Below are 15638 nucleotides of genomic sequence, written 5' to 3'. Positions count from 1 at the left end.
GTACTGTCCTCCCTCGTAAATTTTTTCAATTTTACTGTACTTCCCCTTCACGTTTGTCAGCGGTACTGTCCTTCCTTGTCACTCTTGTAGGCTGTACTGTCCTCCCTTGTCACTTTTGTTGGCTGCATTGTCCTCCCTCATAATTTTTTTCGTTTTACTGTCCTTCCCCTTCACTTTTGTCAGCTGTACTGTCCTTCCTTGTCACTTTTTTGTTGGCTGCATTGTCCTCCCTCGTCAATTTTTTCTGTTTTACTGTCCTCTCCCATCACTTTTGTCTGTTGCATTGGTTTAACCTGTCACTTTAGTCAGCCTCACTGTCTTAGTGACCCCCCTGACACTTTTGCCTACTGCACTGGCCCTTTACCCACATCACTCCTGCCGGCTGCATTGACCCAATCGTCTTTGTTGCTTGCTGTAGTGGTCCCACCCTATCACACTTGCTTGCCTCTGTGTCCCATCACTTCCCACCCCTCACACACACACTTCTTCACAATACGCACCCCAGACTATTAATTTGCTGGGTTTGTCTTGGCAGATTCGTGACTGTGGGTAACTGAGAATACACCTAATGTAACTAATTATATTGTAAAAATGTTTAAGTGATGGGATATTTTAAAAAGCAAGTGAACGCTTATTTTTTGGAGTGGATGTATATGAAGCTGAAAAAATGGGAGAGTGGAAACATATGATGGATTATGAGTCATAATTAAGACAAAGGACCAAAATGGGCTGATTAGATAACTGGGTCAAAGCATATCCAAAATGTCAGGCCTCGTAGGATTTTCCCATCATTCTATTCTGAGCTGAAGTTTTCAGCAGCAGATGGTATATAGTATACAGAGCTGTGCTGTTCTGCTGTCTATATCCGTCTGTAGCTGAAAACGGCTGATTTGTGAGAGTGTGCCCCCAACTCATCTGATGTTGATATGTCCTAAGGATAGCATATTAATATCATGATCATGAGCCCTGACCACCCCTCTCAGTAAGTCGTGTCTTATTCTGCTGTTTTTCTTTTCCTCAATTCATCACAGACAGCGCATGATGCCTTTGGGAGGAAACAAATACATTCCTTATGCATTGGCCCAAAACCTAAATATTGAGTGTAAATTGAGTGACCGCGTTGCGTGTTATTTTTTTACGTTGCGCCTTCACTTCTTATCATGTCTGAATTGTGCAACTGCAGTCTGGGAAATTGTGCATCTTCGTGTTTTACATTTTCATGATTGTTGATCCCTAGTTTAGCCAAGATTCGTTGTCATAAATGTTGCACTAATGTAAAGTTCTTCCTTGCGGGAAGCAATTTCAGTTTTAGAACTGAGTAAAATTTGAAGCGAAGCAATCTCTGATAATTACGCCCTTGGAGAGAGAAAAAAATCAAATATTTAGTGTTCTCATTATTGGGAAAGAACATTGTATTACGGGGTGTGTGTGTGTGTGTGTGTGGGGGGGAGGGGAGGAATGGTCCCAAAACGACTTGTGTAACAATGATTTGAACTGTATTGTTTAGAAGTGTTTCTAAAGACTTAATGTGTAGAAATGTATGGGCATGGCAGCTGCCAATGCCTCCCGCGTGTGCCCACCTTCATCTTCCAGCTGGGCAAACACAGGCGTTCGTCCCCTATAGATCTCCATTTTCTTTCCCTTTACTGATTGCTGCGTGTGGAACATATAGAAACAGGCAGATTTTTTTTGTTTGGAGTAGAAAATTAACATATTCAGTAATTAATTAATTTACTGTTTGCAGTTATTTACCATGCACCAGAATTCACTTATGAAGTGAGTTAAAGGGAATCTGTCACCAGAATACTGTATATAAGAGCCCAAGCCGCTGTGTAGAATGTAAAAAACACTTTATAATACCTAAGGGGGCGGTCCGGCACCTCCTCTCTTTGGTCTGGAGTCTCCTCTCTGTGGCGATCGCAATCCTCCTTCTTCTGAGGCTTGTGTGCATGATGCGTCCTACGTCATGCACACTAGCCGGCATTGAGGTCCTGCGCATGTGCACTTTGATTTTCCCATCTCAGGGCAGATCAAAGTGTTGTAGTGCACGGGCGGTCATTAACCTTGCTCACGCCTGCGCATTACAATACTTTGATCTGCCCTCAGCAGGACAGATCAAAGTGCGCCTGCGCAGGACCGCAGTGTCGGCCTGGGTAGATGACGTAGACGCGTCATGTACGCTGGGCTGGGTAGAAAGAGGATGGAAATTGCAGCAGAGAGGAGGCACCGGACTGGAGAGCAATGACACCCATCAGACCGAACTGCCCCCCCTAAGTGAGTATTATTACAATGTTTTTTTACGTTATACATCATGGCCTGTAATCTTGTATACAGTATTCCGGAATACTGTATATAAGGGCTCAATGGTGGTGGCCGCAGCTTATAGTCGTCAAATCTGATGATAGGTTCCCTTTAAGTAATTCCGACAGATCTATCCCTATATCACCTTTCACAGGATATTTTATAGCTTCAAGATCAGCATTGCTTTGATTACCTAGGTCAATAGAGATCTGTTTATTGGGACCCACCACTCACCCCACCGATTGCCAGAATGAGCAGTAGACATGCTCGACCACATTTCCCTTCATTCTCTATTGGACTGCCAACTGCTGAACTCCTCTTTCTGGGGACGTCCCATAGGAAATCAATGATTGGCAGTCGTGCTTGCCAAATACCGCTCCATTCTGGTAGAGAAGAAAAGCGCCCTGTTCGGTCGATCGGGGGGGGGACCCAGACCCAGAACCAGCAGTCGGAGCCACACTGATCTAGAATTTATCAATAGGCCTTGTGTTTTTGATCATGTGGGGACGTCCAGGTATGTCCCATATGCAGCTTCCGGGGTGATGAGTGAAAATTTGCCTCCAGTATTTACTGATAACATGCTGCATTCATCTTTCCTTTAAATTTGACCATGTTTCCTGTGCCTTTGTAGCACACACATCCCCACATCATCAGCGATCCATCTCTGTTCTTTAAGTGGGCTTTACACGCTACAATATCGTTAATGTTTTAGCGTCAGGGTCACGTCGTTAGTGACGCACATCTGGCGCCATTAAAGGCCGCTTTACACATTGCGACATCGCTCAAGTGATCTCGTTGGGGTCACGGAATTTGTGACGCACATCCGGTCGCTTTAGCGATGTTGCGTGTGACACCTTTGAGCGATTTTGCATCGTTGCAAAAACGTGCAAAATCGCTCATCGGTGACATGGGGGTCCATTCTCGAATATCGTTGCTGCAGCAGTAACGAAGTTGTTCCTCGTTCCTGCGGCAGCACACATCGGTACGTGTGACACCGCAGGAACGAGAAACCTCTCCTTACCTGGCTCCCTCCCACTCGCAATGCGGAAGGAAGGAGGTGGGCGGGATGTTCAGCCCGCTAATCTCCGCCCCTCCACTTCTATTGGGTGGCGGTTCAGTGACGCAGCTGTGACGTCGCTGTGACTCTGAATGAACCGCCCCCTTAGAAAGGAGGCGTTTCGCCGGTCACAGCGACGTCGCACGGCAGATAAGTAGTGTGACGGGTCTGGGCGATGTTGTGCGCCACGGGCAGCAATTTGCCTGTGTCGCACAACCGATGGGGGCGGGTACCCCCGCTAGCGATATCGCTCACGATATTGCAGCGTGTAAAGCGGCCTTTACGGTATCGCAGCGTGTAATACTTACCAGCAACCTTAAACGTCCTCCAAAGTGGTGAAAATCGTTCACCATGGAGACGTCGTCCTAAAACCAAAAATTGTTAATGGTTGTTTATAGATGTTGTTCCTCGTTCCTGCGGCAGCACACATCGCTGTGTGTGACACCGCAGGAGCGAGGAACCTCACCTTACCAATGAGGAAGGAAGGAGGTGGGCGGGATGTTCGTCCCGCTCATCTCCGCCCCTCCGCTTTGATTGGCCGGCCGCTTAGTGATGTCGCCGTGATGCTGAACGCACCTCCCCTTTGAGGGAGGGATTGTTCGGCAGTCACAGCGACGCCACCGACCAGGTAAGTGCGTGTGACGCTGCCGTAGCGATAATGTTCGCTGCGGCAGCGATCACACGATATCGCATGCACGACGGGGGCGGGTGCTTTTGCGTACAATATCGCTAGCAATTGCTAGAAATATCGTAGCGTGTAAAGCCCGCTTTACAGTAGTAATGGTGTCCCTTTCATCATAGGTCTTGTTGACACCTCTCCAAATGTAACGTTTATGGTTGTGGCCAAAAATTTTGATTTTGGTCTCATCAATCCAAATTACCTTATTCCAGAAGTTTGGAGGCTTGTCTCTGCGCTGTTTGGTGTATTGTAGGCAAGATACTTTGTGGCATTTGTGCAGTAATGGCTTTCTTCTGGTAACTCGACCATGCAGCCCATTTTGCTTCAAATGCCTCCTTATTGTGCATCTTGAAACAGCCACGCCGCTAATTTTCAGTGAGTCCTGTATTTCAGCTGATGTTATTTGTGGGTTTTTTCATTGCATCCCGAACAATTTTTCAGAGAGAAAACACAGTATTTTGATAGTAAATGGCTTCACCCAACCACTAACATTGAGTGGAAAAAAAGATTTTCTCTTATCATTCATATTTTTTTAAAAAAAGCCAAGAAAGCAAAAAATCTGCCAGGGTATGTAAACTTTTGAGCACAACTGTGTTAGATACTTGATTACTATTTGTATCCTATTTTCAACTTAACCATGCAAAACTGTTTTTTGTCAACATCATCCTCACGAATATTCATCTCTTAAAAGTTTTGCAGATAATTATGGCAAAAATTCCTCCTGGATATTTTTCTGTGAAGAAGACACATCGGTGAGCCTTAGAAAGTTGCTGGAAACACTACAGAGATTTGACAGCTCTCAGGTAAGTCTTCTTATGCATAATCAATATTTATTAAGATTAAAAATAAATATCAGAACATTCAAAGACTAATGTATTTAGGAAATAACAGCAGAAACAAATGGAAAAGTAAAGTATAAGATGCCTTGTAGAGCAAAGAGTAAATAAAAAGGGAGTATAGGAAATGGAAAAAGTGAAAGGGAAGAAAGAGGGTAAAAATAAGAAAAGAGGATGTTTGGGTTGGAAAAGAGAGAATAGTCTGTCAGTTTACCCAGCACCCAGTATTTATGCAAATAGTGCCTGGCAGTCAGTTGAGTCCTGAAACAGACGTTCTTACAGGTGTGGTGGTCCTGGATTCTGCTTTGTTGTATATATCGGACAGGTCATCCATTCTATGAAGTCAGGACATCTTCCCCGACCATTCAGAGTTGGGGGCTCAGATGATTTCCAGAATCACGGAATGACTGATCAGGCTACCACAATGTTTTTATAGACTTAGGGGCACTTTGCACACTGCGACATCGCAGGTGCGATGTTGGTGGGGTCAAATTGAAAGTGACGCACATCTGGCATCGCATGCGACATCGCAGTGTGTAAAGCCTAGATGATACGATTACCGAGCGCAAAAGCGTCGTAATCGTATCATCGGTGCAGCGTCGGCGTAATTCATAATTACGCTGACTCGACGGTCCGATGTTGTTCCTCGCTCCTGCGGCAGCACACATCGCTGTGTGTGAAGCCGCAGGAGCGAGGAACATCTCCTACCGGCGTCACCGCGGCTTCCGTAGGATATGCGGAAGGAAGGAGGTGGGCAGGATGTTTACATCCTGCTCATCTCCGCTCCGATTGGCCGCCTGCCGTGTGACGTCGCAGTGACGCCGCACGACCCGCCCCCTTAACAAGGAGGCGGGTCGCCGGCCACAGGGACGTCGCATGGCAGGTGAGTGTGTGTGTGAAGCTGGCGTAGCGATAATTTTCGCTACGCCAGCTATCACCACATATCGCTGCTGGGACGGGGGCGGGGACTATCGCACTCGGCATCGCAGCATCGGCCTGCGATGTCGCAGTGTGCAAAGTGCCCCTTAGTGCCCTTATGGAGCCAGAGAGAATAGATAGGGGAGTGATATGGGAATAATTGGATATTCTAAGATGTCTTCTCAATTGAAGTAATTTGAGGCAGTTGAGGAAAGAAATAAAGAGGTGGTGCTTTTATAAGGTAGTGTGCTTGTTATAAAAAAGTAAGTAGATTATCTTGTTTTGTCGTGAGAGAGGTAAACCTTTTTGTCTTCAGCATCTATAGTCACCAAACTATTTTAGGCCTATGCAAGTAAATATGCACTCTAATCAAAGTTTTTAACCTGTTTTTATAAAAACACCAGGAGAAATTATGCAAGCCACATGTGTAATACAATAAACAACATCTTTATTAACAATAACAAAAACATCACAAAAATGGATCAGCCCAGGAGGGACAGATGGAGAAGTGGGATACACCAGGCACTTGTAATTATATAAGAGGGACTTATACGGATCAATAAAATTGTTACCATATGTCTATAAACATTCAAAGCTGCCAACCCTTATTTAAGGTAAATATTAAAGTAATAAACATTTGTAACAGGGATGCAGCAAAAGTATGGTCAGACAATCATATAACATTATAACATTACCAAAAGTCCTAATAAGTAATGGTGTCACGGCCTCCCACAGGACACACTGCTCACCACGCATCATCATCAGTGCGGGGTGCAGTGAATCAGGATAACTCAGCAGCCACGATCCCTGCAGCATCGCGATCTCCTCCTGTCTGTGCCGGCGCGGCTGTGTGTGGAGACTAGCGGTGCTCACATTGATGACGTCATCGCTGTGCGCACGTGTCCACAGCCGCCCCGGCACAGACAGGAGGACATTGCGATGCTACAGGGATCGTGGCCGGCTCCACACAGGTCAGCGGCACTGCTGCCGGCACAGACTGGAGGAGGAGTGATGCTGCGTGGAGAGAGGAAAGGTGAGTATTACTGTTTATTTTTGTGTGCCACAGGATGCAGGACATATAGCAGGATGATGGCATATGAGCAGGATGATGGTATATGAGCAGGATGATGGCATATAGCAGGATGATGGCATATGAGCAGGATGATGGCATATGAGCAGGATGATGGCATATAGCAGGATGATGGCATATGAGCAGGATGACGGCATATGAGCAGGATGATGGCATATAGCAGGATGATGGCATATAAGCAGGATGATGGCATATGAGCAGGATGATGGCATATGAGCAGGATGATGGCATATGAGCAGGATGATGGCATATGAGCAGGATGATGACATATGAGCAGGATGATGACATATGAGCAGGATGATGACATATGAGCAGGATGATGGCATATGAGCAGGATGATGACATATGAGCAGGATGATGGCATATGAGCAGGAGGACGGCATATGAGCAGGAAGACGGCATATGAGCAGGATGATGGCATATAGCAGGATGATGGCATATGAGCAGGATGATGGCATATGAGCAGGATGATGGCATATGAGCAGGATGATGGCATATGAACAGGATGATGACATATGAGCAGGATGATGACATATGAGCAGGATGATGACATATGAGCAGGATGATGGCATATGAGCAGGATGATGACATATGAGCAGGATGATGGCATATGAGCAGGATGATGGCATATGAGCAGGATGATGACATATGAGCAGGATGATGACATATGAGCAGGATGATGGCATATGAGCAGGATGATGGCATATGAGCAGGATGATGGCATATGAGCAGGATGATGGCATATGAGCAGGATGATGACATATGAGCAGGATGATGACATATGAGCAGGATGACGACATATGAGCAGGATGACGGCATATGAGCAGGATGACGGCATATGAGCAGGATGACGGCATATGAGCAGGATGACGGCATATGAGCAGGAAGATGGCATATGAGCAGGATGACGGCATATGAGCAGTATGGGGGTATATAGCAGGATGGGAGCACATACCAGGATTGGGGTATATAGCAGGATGTGAACATATGCCAGGATGGGGTATATAGCAGGACAGGATGCGGCCATATGCCAGGATGGGGTATATAGCAGGATGCGGCAATATACCAGGATGAGGTATATAGCAGGATGGGAGCACATACCAGGATGCAGTATATAGCAAGATGAGGCTATACCAGGATGAGGGACATATATATAAGGCAGGAGGATCATTACTAGGATGGGGTATCTTAGTAGAGAATTTGGGGACATTACCCCCATAATAGTGTCAGCAGCAGATCCTCGACCCATAACAGTGTGTCATGACCACATTTTTTGCTTAAAATTTTATTTCCCTATTTTTCTTCTCTAAAACCAAGGTGCGTCTTATGGTCCGGTGCGTGTCTTATAGTCCGAAAAATACGGTACTTTCCTTTCCCCGTCAGTAGAAGCTAATCTAGTATATGTTATTTTCCTCTCATCTTTGCTTGCAAATTACTGTCTCTTTAATTTGTGCATCCTCTTCTTTTCCTTATAGAATTATTTCTTGGGGAAAGCCTTATATGATGAAGAGTCTACTATCATCCATCATTATGCCTTTGCAGAAGACCCTACATTTTTTAGGTATCCTGATTTCTCCGCTGGCTGGGCTCTTAGTATGCCACTTGTGAGAAGGTAATAATTTTTCGAGAGTCACTTTTTTGCATAATGCAATGCTATTTTCCTACTTAGTATTCACAAATGAAACCGATGCAAAGTTCTGAAAACAATTTTATGGTGAACTTCGGAGTTATTATTCCATTATGCCTCTACTTTACTTGATTTATGTGGCTGTGCAAGGATTTAATATTGCATGATAAAAAGGTGTCCCCCTGGTTTCATGATTAATATACAATTTAGGAACACCTACCCAGCACAACACTTTCTTTGTATAGTTCATCAGCAGATTGTACTGCAATATCTTGAGAAGAAAGCAGACGCAAGGATGAAAAGAAGCGTTGAAGCACGGCTCGGTGACAGCTTGCTGCTGGATAGATTTAATTTCTGAAAATGATGCTTGTGTGAGTGCTTTTACATCTGAAGAAGGTACAAGAGAGGAAGAATTCATTCTGGAGATTATCAATGCATGAGCTGCACCATTCCTTATCTCCTACCCATAAGATTTGTTATGTTGTCCTCTAACTGCTTCACAAACTTTTTTGCTGGGGCCAGTCAAGTGTAAATGTCTGTCCTCATACGGAGAGGGATATGCTTATGCCAGACTCTTTGGGCAGCCCTGTAAATCTGTGAGTGATCAAACAATATAACATTTTTAATTCCAGTTAAAGGCATTGTCGAATTAAAAAAAAATCTTTTCTAAAGGGGTTGTCTGCTAGTCGGAGAGCCCCTTTCTTAATCCGTATGTTTCCCAATTTTAAAATAATGACCTCCTATACTCACGTCCGGTACCAGCGACGTTCCAACAGTGTCGGCACTGTCTCTCCCGGGATCATGCAACATTGTCACGTGATCTCAAGAGCCAATCTGCGGCCATTTCACTCTTACCGCCTACAAACGTATCACATCTAGAGGAAGTGAGAAAGCAGTAGCACTGGCTATCTCTGGATCTAAGCAATTTGTCCGTAGGCGGAGAGATTGAAGTGGCCTCTGATTAGCTGCAGGGATCATGTAACACTGTTATGAAATCTCGAGAAAGATTATGCCGATACCGCTGGAATGGTGGCGGTACTGGTGGGGCATATAGGTGCTATTATTTTAAAAGGGGAAAATATACAGTCATATTAAAAAGTTTGGGCACCCCTATTAATGTTAACCTTTTTTCTTTATAACAATTTGGGTTTTTGCAACAGCTATTTCAGTTTCATATATCTAATAACTGATGGACTGAGTAATATTTCTGGATTGAAATGAGGTTTATTGTACTAACAGAAAATGTGCAATCCGCATTTAAACAAAATTTGACCGGTGCAAAAGTATGGGCACCTCAACATAAAAGTGACATTAATATTTTGTAGATCCTCCTTTTGCAAAAATAACAGCCTCTAGTTGCTTCCTGCAGCTTTTAATGAGTTCCTGGATGAAGGTATATTTGACCATTCCTGTTTACAAAATAATTCCAGTTCAGTTAAGTTTGATGGTCGCCGAGCATGGACAGCACGCTTCAAATCATCCCACAGATTTTCAATGATATTCAGGTCTGGGGACTGGGATGGCCATTCCAGAACATTGTGATTGTTCCTCTGCATGAATGCCTGAGTAGATTTGGAGCGGTGTTTTGGATCATTGTCTTGCTGAAATATCCATCCCCTACGTAACTTCGACTTCGTCACTGATTCTTGCACATTATTGTCAAGAATCTGCTGATACTGAGTTGAATCCATGCGACCCTCAACTTTAACAAGATTCCCGGTGCCGGCATTGGCCACACAGCCCCAAAGCATGATGGAACCTCCACCAAATTTTACTGTCGGTAGCAAGTGCTTTTCTTGGAATACCATGTTTTTTTGCCTTCATGCATAACGCCTTTATGTATGACCAAACAACTCAATCTTTGTTTCATCAGTCCACAGGACTTTCTTCCAAAATTTAACTGGCTTGTCCAAATGTGCTTTTGCATACCTCAGGCGTCTCGGTTTGTGGCGTGCTTGCAGAAATGGCTTCTTTCGCATCTCTCCCATACAGCTTCTCCTTGTGCAACGTGCGCTGTATTGTTGACCGATGCACATTGACACCATCTGCAGCAAGATGATGCTGCAGGTCTTTGGAGTTGGTCTGTGGATTGTCCTTGACTGTTCTCACCATTCTTCTTCTCTGCCTTTCTGATATTTTTCTTGGCCTGCCACTTCTGGTCTTAACAAGAACTGTTACCTGTGTTCTTTCATTTCCTTACTATGTTCCTCACAGTGGAAACTGACAGTTTAAATCTCTGAGACAACTTTTTGTATCCTTCCCCTGAACAACTATGTTGAATAATTTTTGTTTTCAGATCATTTGAGAGTTGTTTTGAGGAGCCCATGATGCCACTCTTCATAGGAGATTCAAATAGGAGAACAACTTGCAAGTGGCCACCTTAAATACCTTTTCTCATGATTGGATACACCTGCCTATGAAGTTCAAAGCTCAGTGAGGTTACAAAACCAATTTAGTGCTTTAGTAAGTCAGTATAAAGTAGTTAGGAGTGTTCAAATCAAGAAATTGATAAGGGTGCCTATACTTTTGCACCGGTCAAATTTTGTTTAAATGCGGATTGCACATTTTCTGTTAGTACAGTAAACCTTATTTTAATACAGAAATATTACTCAGTCCATCAGTTATTAGATATATGAAACTGAAATAGCTGTTGCAAAACACCAAATTGTTATAAAGAAAAAAGGTTAACATTAATAGGGGTGCACAAACTTTTTCATATGACTGTAAATAGAGAAGGGGTTGTCTGAGTAGTGGACAACCCCTTAAAAGGAAACCTGACATCAGAGAAATTGTCTGTTAACCTGACGATAAGCTTCTGCAGGCAATTCATTGCATAACAATGGTGTTTGCAGCTAAACTATACATTTTGTGGTTTTGCTATAGTTATACATTAATAATTTGTCTTTCTTTGTGAAAATTTGTTTCTCTGATCATTGGGGTGGAACGGTATACTGGCCAAGTCATCTTTTAAAAACCTGCCCATTCCTTTTGATTCATTGCTCCAGTCTGCTGACATCTTTGAAATCCAGCTCATACACATTTGGGTTATGTGCTGAGAACGCGTCTGTCATACGCAGTGAGATAAACTGTATACACCTCCGTCTCCCCAAGCTTGTGGCGCATGAATTGAAAGATGACGTTAGCAGACTGGAAAGATCAATCAAAGGGATTGGGTGCATTTTCAAAAAATGACTCTGTGACTCGGCCATGGTAACATCCTGCCCCGATAACTCGTGACCATTGAGAATTGAAGTATACAGTTTTAGTAAGTTGGTGAAAAGGGTTGCTTTGTCCTTTGACTTTGATGTCCTATCCTCAAGATAAATCGTCCATATTAAATCAGTGGGGTTTTGATGCCTGACAACCTCACCAATCAGCTGGCATCTGTTAATAACTTAAGAATAGTGATGGGCGAACCAGAACTGTAAAGTTCGGGGTCAGTGCATGGACCGTGAACACTGACTTCTCAGAGTAGTCCGTATTATAGTTCTGGTTCGGCCACCCGGATAAAAAAAATAAAAAAAGGAGAAAGGATGCAAAATTGGGATTAAAGCAGGACCGTTATACTTACTGAGTTTCTGCGTGCCTGTCACACTGCTTCTGGGTCCGCTCATTAAGTCTCATGAATATTCACTGCTTCCACCGCCCACCATCAATGACCACGTTTGTGATTGGTTGTAGTGAGACTGCCGACATCTGTCATTGGTTACTCTCACACTAGCTGTCTGGTCCCTGAAGTGGAGTGTAAAAATAAATAAATAATTGGAAAAAATATTGTAGGGCCCTCTGTATTTTGATACTCAGCGCAGATAAAACACAGCTGGAAGCTGCAGCCCCCAGCTGTGTGCATTTTCTTAATTGTATATCAAATTACGAGGGACCCCATGCAGCTTTTTAAAAATTATTTAAATAGCTAATTTTAAAAATGGCATCTGTCCCCCCTCATTTTGATACCCAGCCAACATAAAACAGCTGGTGGCTGGTATACTCAGGGTTGGGGAAAGCCCTTGGTTATTGGGCCCTCCCCAGCCAAAAAATAGCAGCCTAAAGCCTTCCCAGTATTGTCACATCCATTAGATGCACTTAACCCGACTCTTCTCGATTTGCCCTGGAGAGGTGGCAATCAGGGTAATATACTAATCTTGTAAGTAAAAAAGAAATAAAACAAAATACAGAAAAATATTTTATTAAAAAAAAAACACAAAAACCCCCACTCTCTTTCTCCAATATATTAACCCCCAAAACACTCCTGCAGGTCCGACGTAATCCACACCAAGACATCCCACGACAATCCCGACTCTGCTACATCCTGAAATTGCAGTTAGAAAACATTAACAAACATGACTGTGCACTGCGGTGTCGAGGACACACTGATGGAGCCGTGGCTGTGAGCGGTGACGTCAGTGAGTTCACCTGAGGTCACAGCTGGGTTTCCCACTGTACCCCACCTGTAAACTCACCTCATTTCAGGTGAACTCTGAACTCATCCAGGGTAATCGGGATGAGCTGAGTAGAGTGCCAGGATTGTTGCATCTAATGGATGGGCAAATTCTAATGCGGCTGCTAGTTGCTATATTTAGGCTGGGGAGGGCCCAATTACTATGTACCTACCCAGTCTGAGAATGCCAGCCCCCAGCTGTCCACTTTATCTTGGCTGGGTATGAAAATTGGGGGGTGGCCACACTCCATTTTTTTAATTATTTTTTTTTAAATACTAAAAAAAAGCCTCATGGGTATCAAAATATAGAGAACCCTACGGCATTTTTTTCCCAATTATTTATTTATTTTTACACTTCACTTCAGGACCCAGATAGCTAGTGTGAGGGCAACCCAATCCCAAACAGCGGCAGTCTGACTACAGCCAATCACAGAGGGTGGGTGGAGAAAACAGTGAAAATTCATGAGTGTTATTGAGTGGACCTGGAAGCGGTGTGACAGCCGCATGAAACTCTAAGTATAATTGTCCTGTTTAATCCCTGTTTAGCTTCTTTATGCAGCCCCCTAGCCCTTACTAATAATATTTTATAACACCCTTAAGTTCTGGTCTCTTAGACTTATATGGGGTTCGGCCTTTGGGGTCAAGTCTGTGGTTTGTTTTTTGTTTTGTTTTGTTTTTTTTTTAAAGTCTGGACCCACTGAACCCAAACATTTACAGGTTTGCTCTTCTCTATCTAAGAACTGTTGAGTATTGAAAAAGTGCTTGTATTTGCAAGAAATATCCAACAATATCCATCTATGAAGTTGGGAATCACCTTTTAAAGAAGCACTCCCATCAAAATATATTTCCTCCCTTTTATATTGCAGTAATCATATCATATACAGCACTCTGTATCATACTTATAATTGCTCATTTTGACCTTTTTACCTAATTAATGCTTCTCTTTTTCATTAGGTCTATGACATTCCATGATTGAAAACAGACTACCTAAATTCTTCTGTGTGCTATGTAGAAACATGATTTCTCTTTTCCCTCCATAAGTCATCATTAGAACTACAAACCTACATAATTGAAAATATTTTGCAGTTCTAATGATGACTCTTGCATGGAAAATATTTTTTTTCTACATTGGACTTATAAGTATTCAGCTAGTCTGGTTTTTATCATGTCATAGACCTAATGGAAAAGTGAAGAATTAACTGGGTAGAAAGGCAAAATGAGCAATTGTAAGTACACAGTGCTATATAATATGATTACTACAATATATTAAGAGGATGAAAATGTTGATGGGAATTCTTCTTTAAGTTGTCACGTGCATATTAAATTGTCAGTGGATCATTGGCAGGAAAGTGAGATGATTGGTAAATATAACAATTGCTGACAGATTTTATCCATAAGCAATTCTAGCAATCATCTAATTTTTGTGTCTGGTCTCAAATAACTTTCATTGCTCGATGTGATGCATTTCTTGTGACAGCCAACACATTATTCGCAATATGATATTTGTCACATTACATCTAAAGACGTGTAAATAGATTGGGGGAAAATAATAGGTTTAAAAGCAACTGTGAATTCAGTGACCTCACCTGAATTTACTGAGGTCACCTGAGGTCCCAGGCTGAGGACCATAAGAACCTCCAGCTGTGACCACAAATAACCTGAGTGACGTACAGGAATGAAGACAAAACCCCTAATAAAGAACACGTGGGTGTAATGCTACCTGAGGAGACACTCATTATAACTCTGACAAACGTTTCCTGATTAATGCAAACTGAAGAGATGAGATTAAACCTTTCATTATATTTTATTAGCTTTTGAGGAAGAACATTGTTCACTTTTGCTGTAAGTCAAGTGCTTTGTGCTATAAGAGTAAGAGCTAAGTAATAACAATCCATTAGTTCCAATAGTTCAGTAAAGTACTCCCTGGGGATCCAACAAATCCTAGCAAAATGATATCACTGTATATATCTGTAGAGTTTGTGATTAGTGATCACATTTGGCTCCAATTGATCATTTGCATTTTAAAGTCAATTTTCTTTTTATGTCTAGTGGTATTTGTTGCCGTTTTTGGCATCGCATTCTTCAAAATAGTGCATGTGATTCATGAATATGGTGCAAAATCCAAAATATTCTCTTTTTTTTCATATTTAACTTGTGCAACAAAAGTCGAATGTTTTGTAGACTGGTGCAACAACTGGCCCAAAAATACTGGTCTACATAAACAAACACCAGGTCGGAGACTGGAGATGAGTTGTGCCAAATATTGCAATTTGTTTTAAAAAGTTGCAATTGATGAATCAGGTAAAATCCATCTTGAATCGCTAAACTCCACAAAGCAGAAACAAAAGAAAAAACAAGCTTCACATATAAATTAGACTTAAAAGAAAAAAAAACAACAGGTGCAACAATAATAATGAATTCTTGGCCACAAATATATGGATTTATGTAGAAAAAAAATTGGACCCAAAAGTGGACAACCTCTTTAAGTACCTTCCATACGTTAAACAGGACCAACCACCAGGATTTTCCTATATAAACTAAAGCCAGTGCTTATACTGGTGCTATCATGCTGATTCAATACATACCTTTAGTTGTGAGATCGGAGCTATAGTTTCTGAAATACAGGCAAGTAAAATTTGTGAAAGGCACTGTTATTTGATGAGAGGTGCAACGAAATATCTAATAGGCGGGA

The 15638-nt window shown here is 42.6% G+C and overlaps 1 protein-coding gene across 2 annotated transcripts in view; it reads left to right on the top strand.

Annotated features, from left to right (window-relative positions):
* B3GLCT (beta 3-glucosyltransferase) overlaps nt 1-15638 on the top strand; it is a 571051-nt gene that overhangs the window by 380118 nt on the left and 175295 nt on the right. For both annotated transcript variants that reach the window (XM_075337354.1, XM_075337355.1), the window contains exons 6-7: nt 4729-4840; nt 8357-8493. In XM_075337354.1, coding sequence (XP_075193469.1) covers nt 4729-4840; nt 8357-8493 — 249 coding nt within the window. The remainder of the gene's footprint in view (nt 1-4728; nt 4841-8356; nt 8494-15638) is intronic.

This window comes from Anomaloglossus baeobatrachus, chromosome 2 (genome assembly GCF_048569485.1).
Source record: "Anomaloglossus baeobatrachus isolate aAnoBae1 chromosome 2, aAnoBae1.hap1, whole genome shotgun sequence".
Classification (NCBI taxonomy): Eukaryota; Metazoa; Chordata; class Amphibia; order Anura; family Aromobatidae; genus Anomaloglossus; species Anomaloglossus baeobatrachus.
Note: the sequence above shows the minus strand (reverse complement) of the source record. Positions and strands in the feature narration are given on the sequence as shown.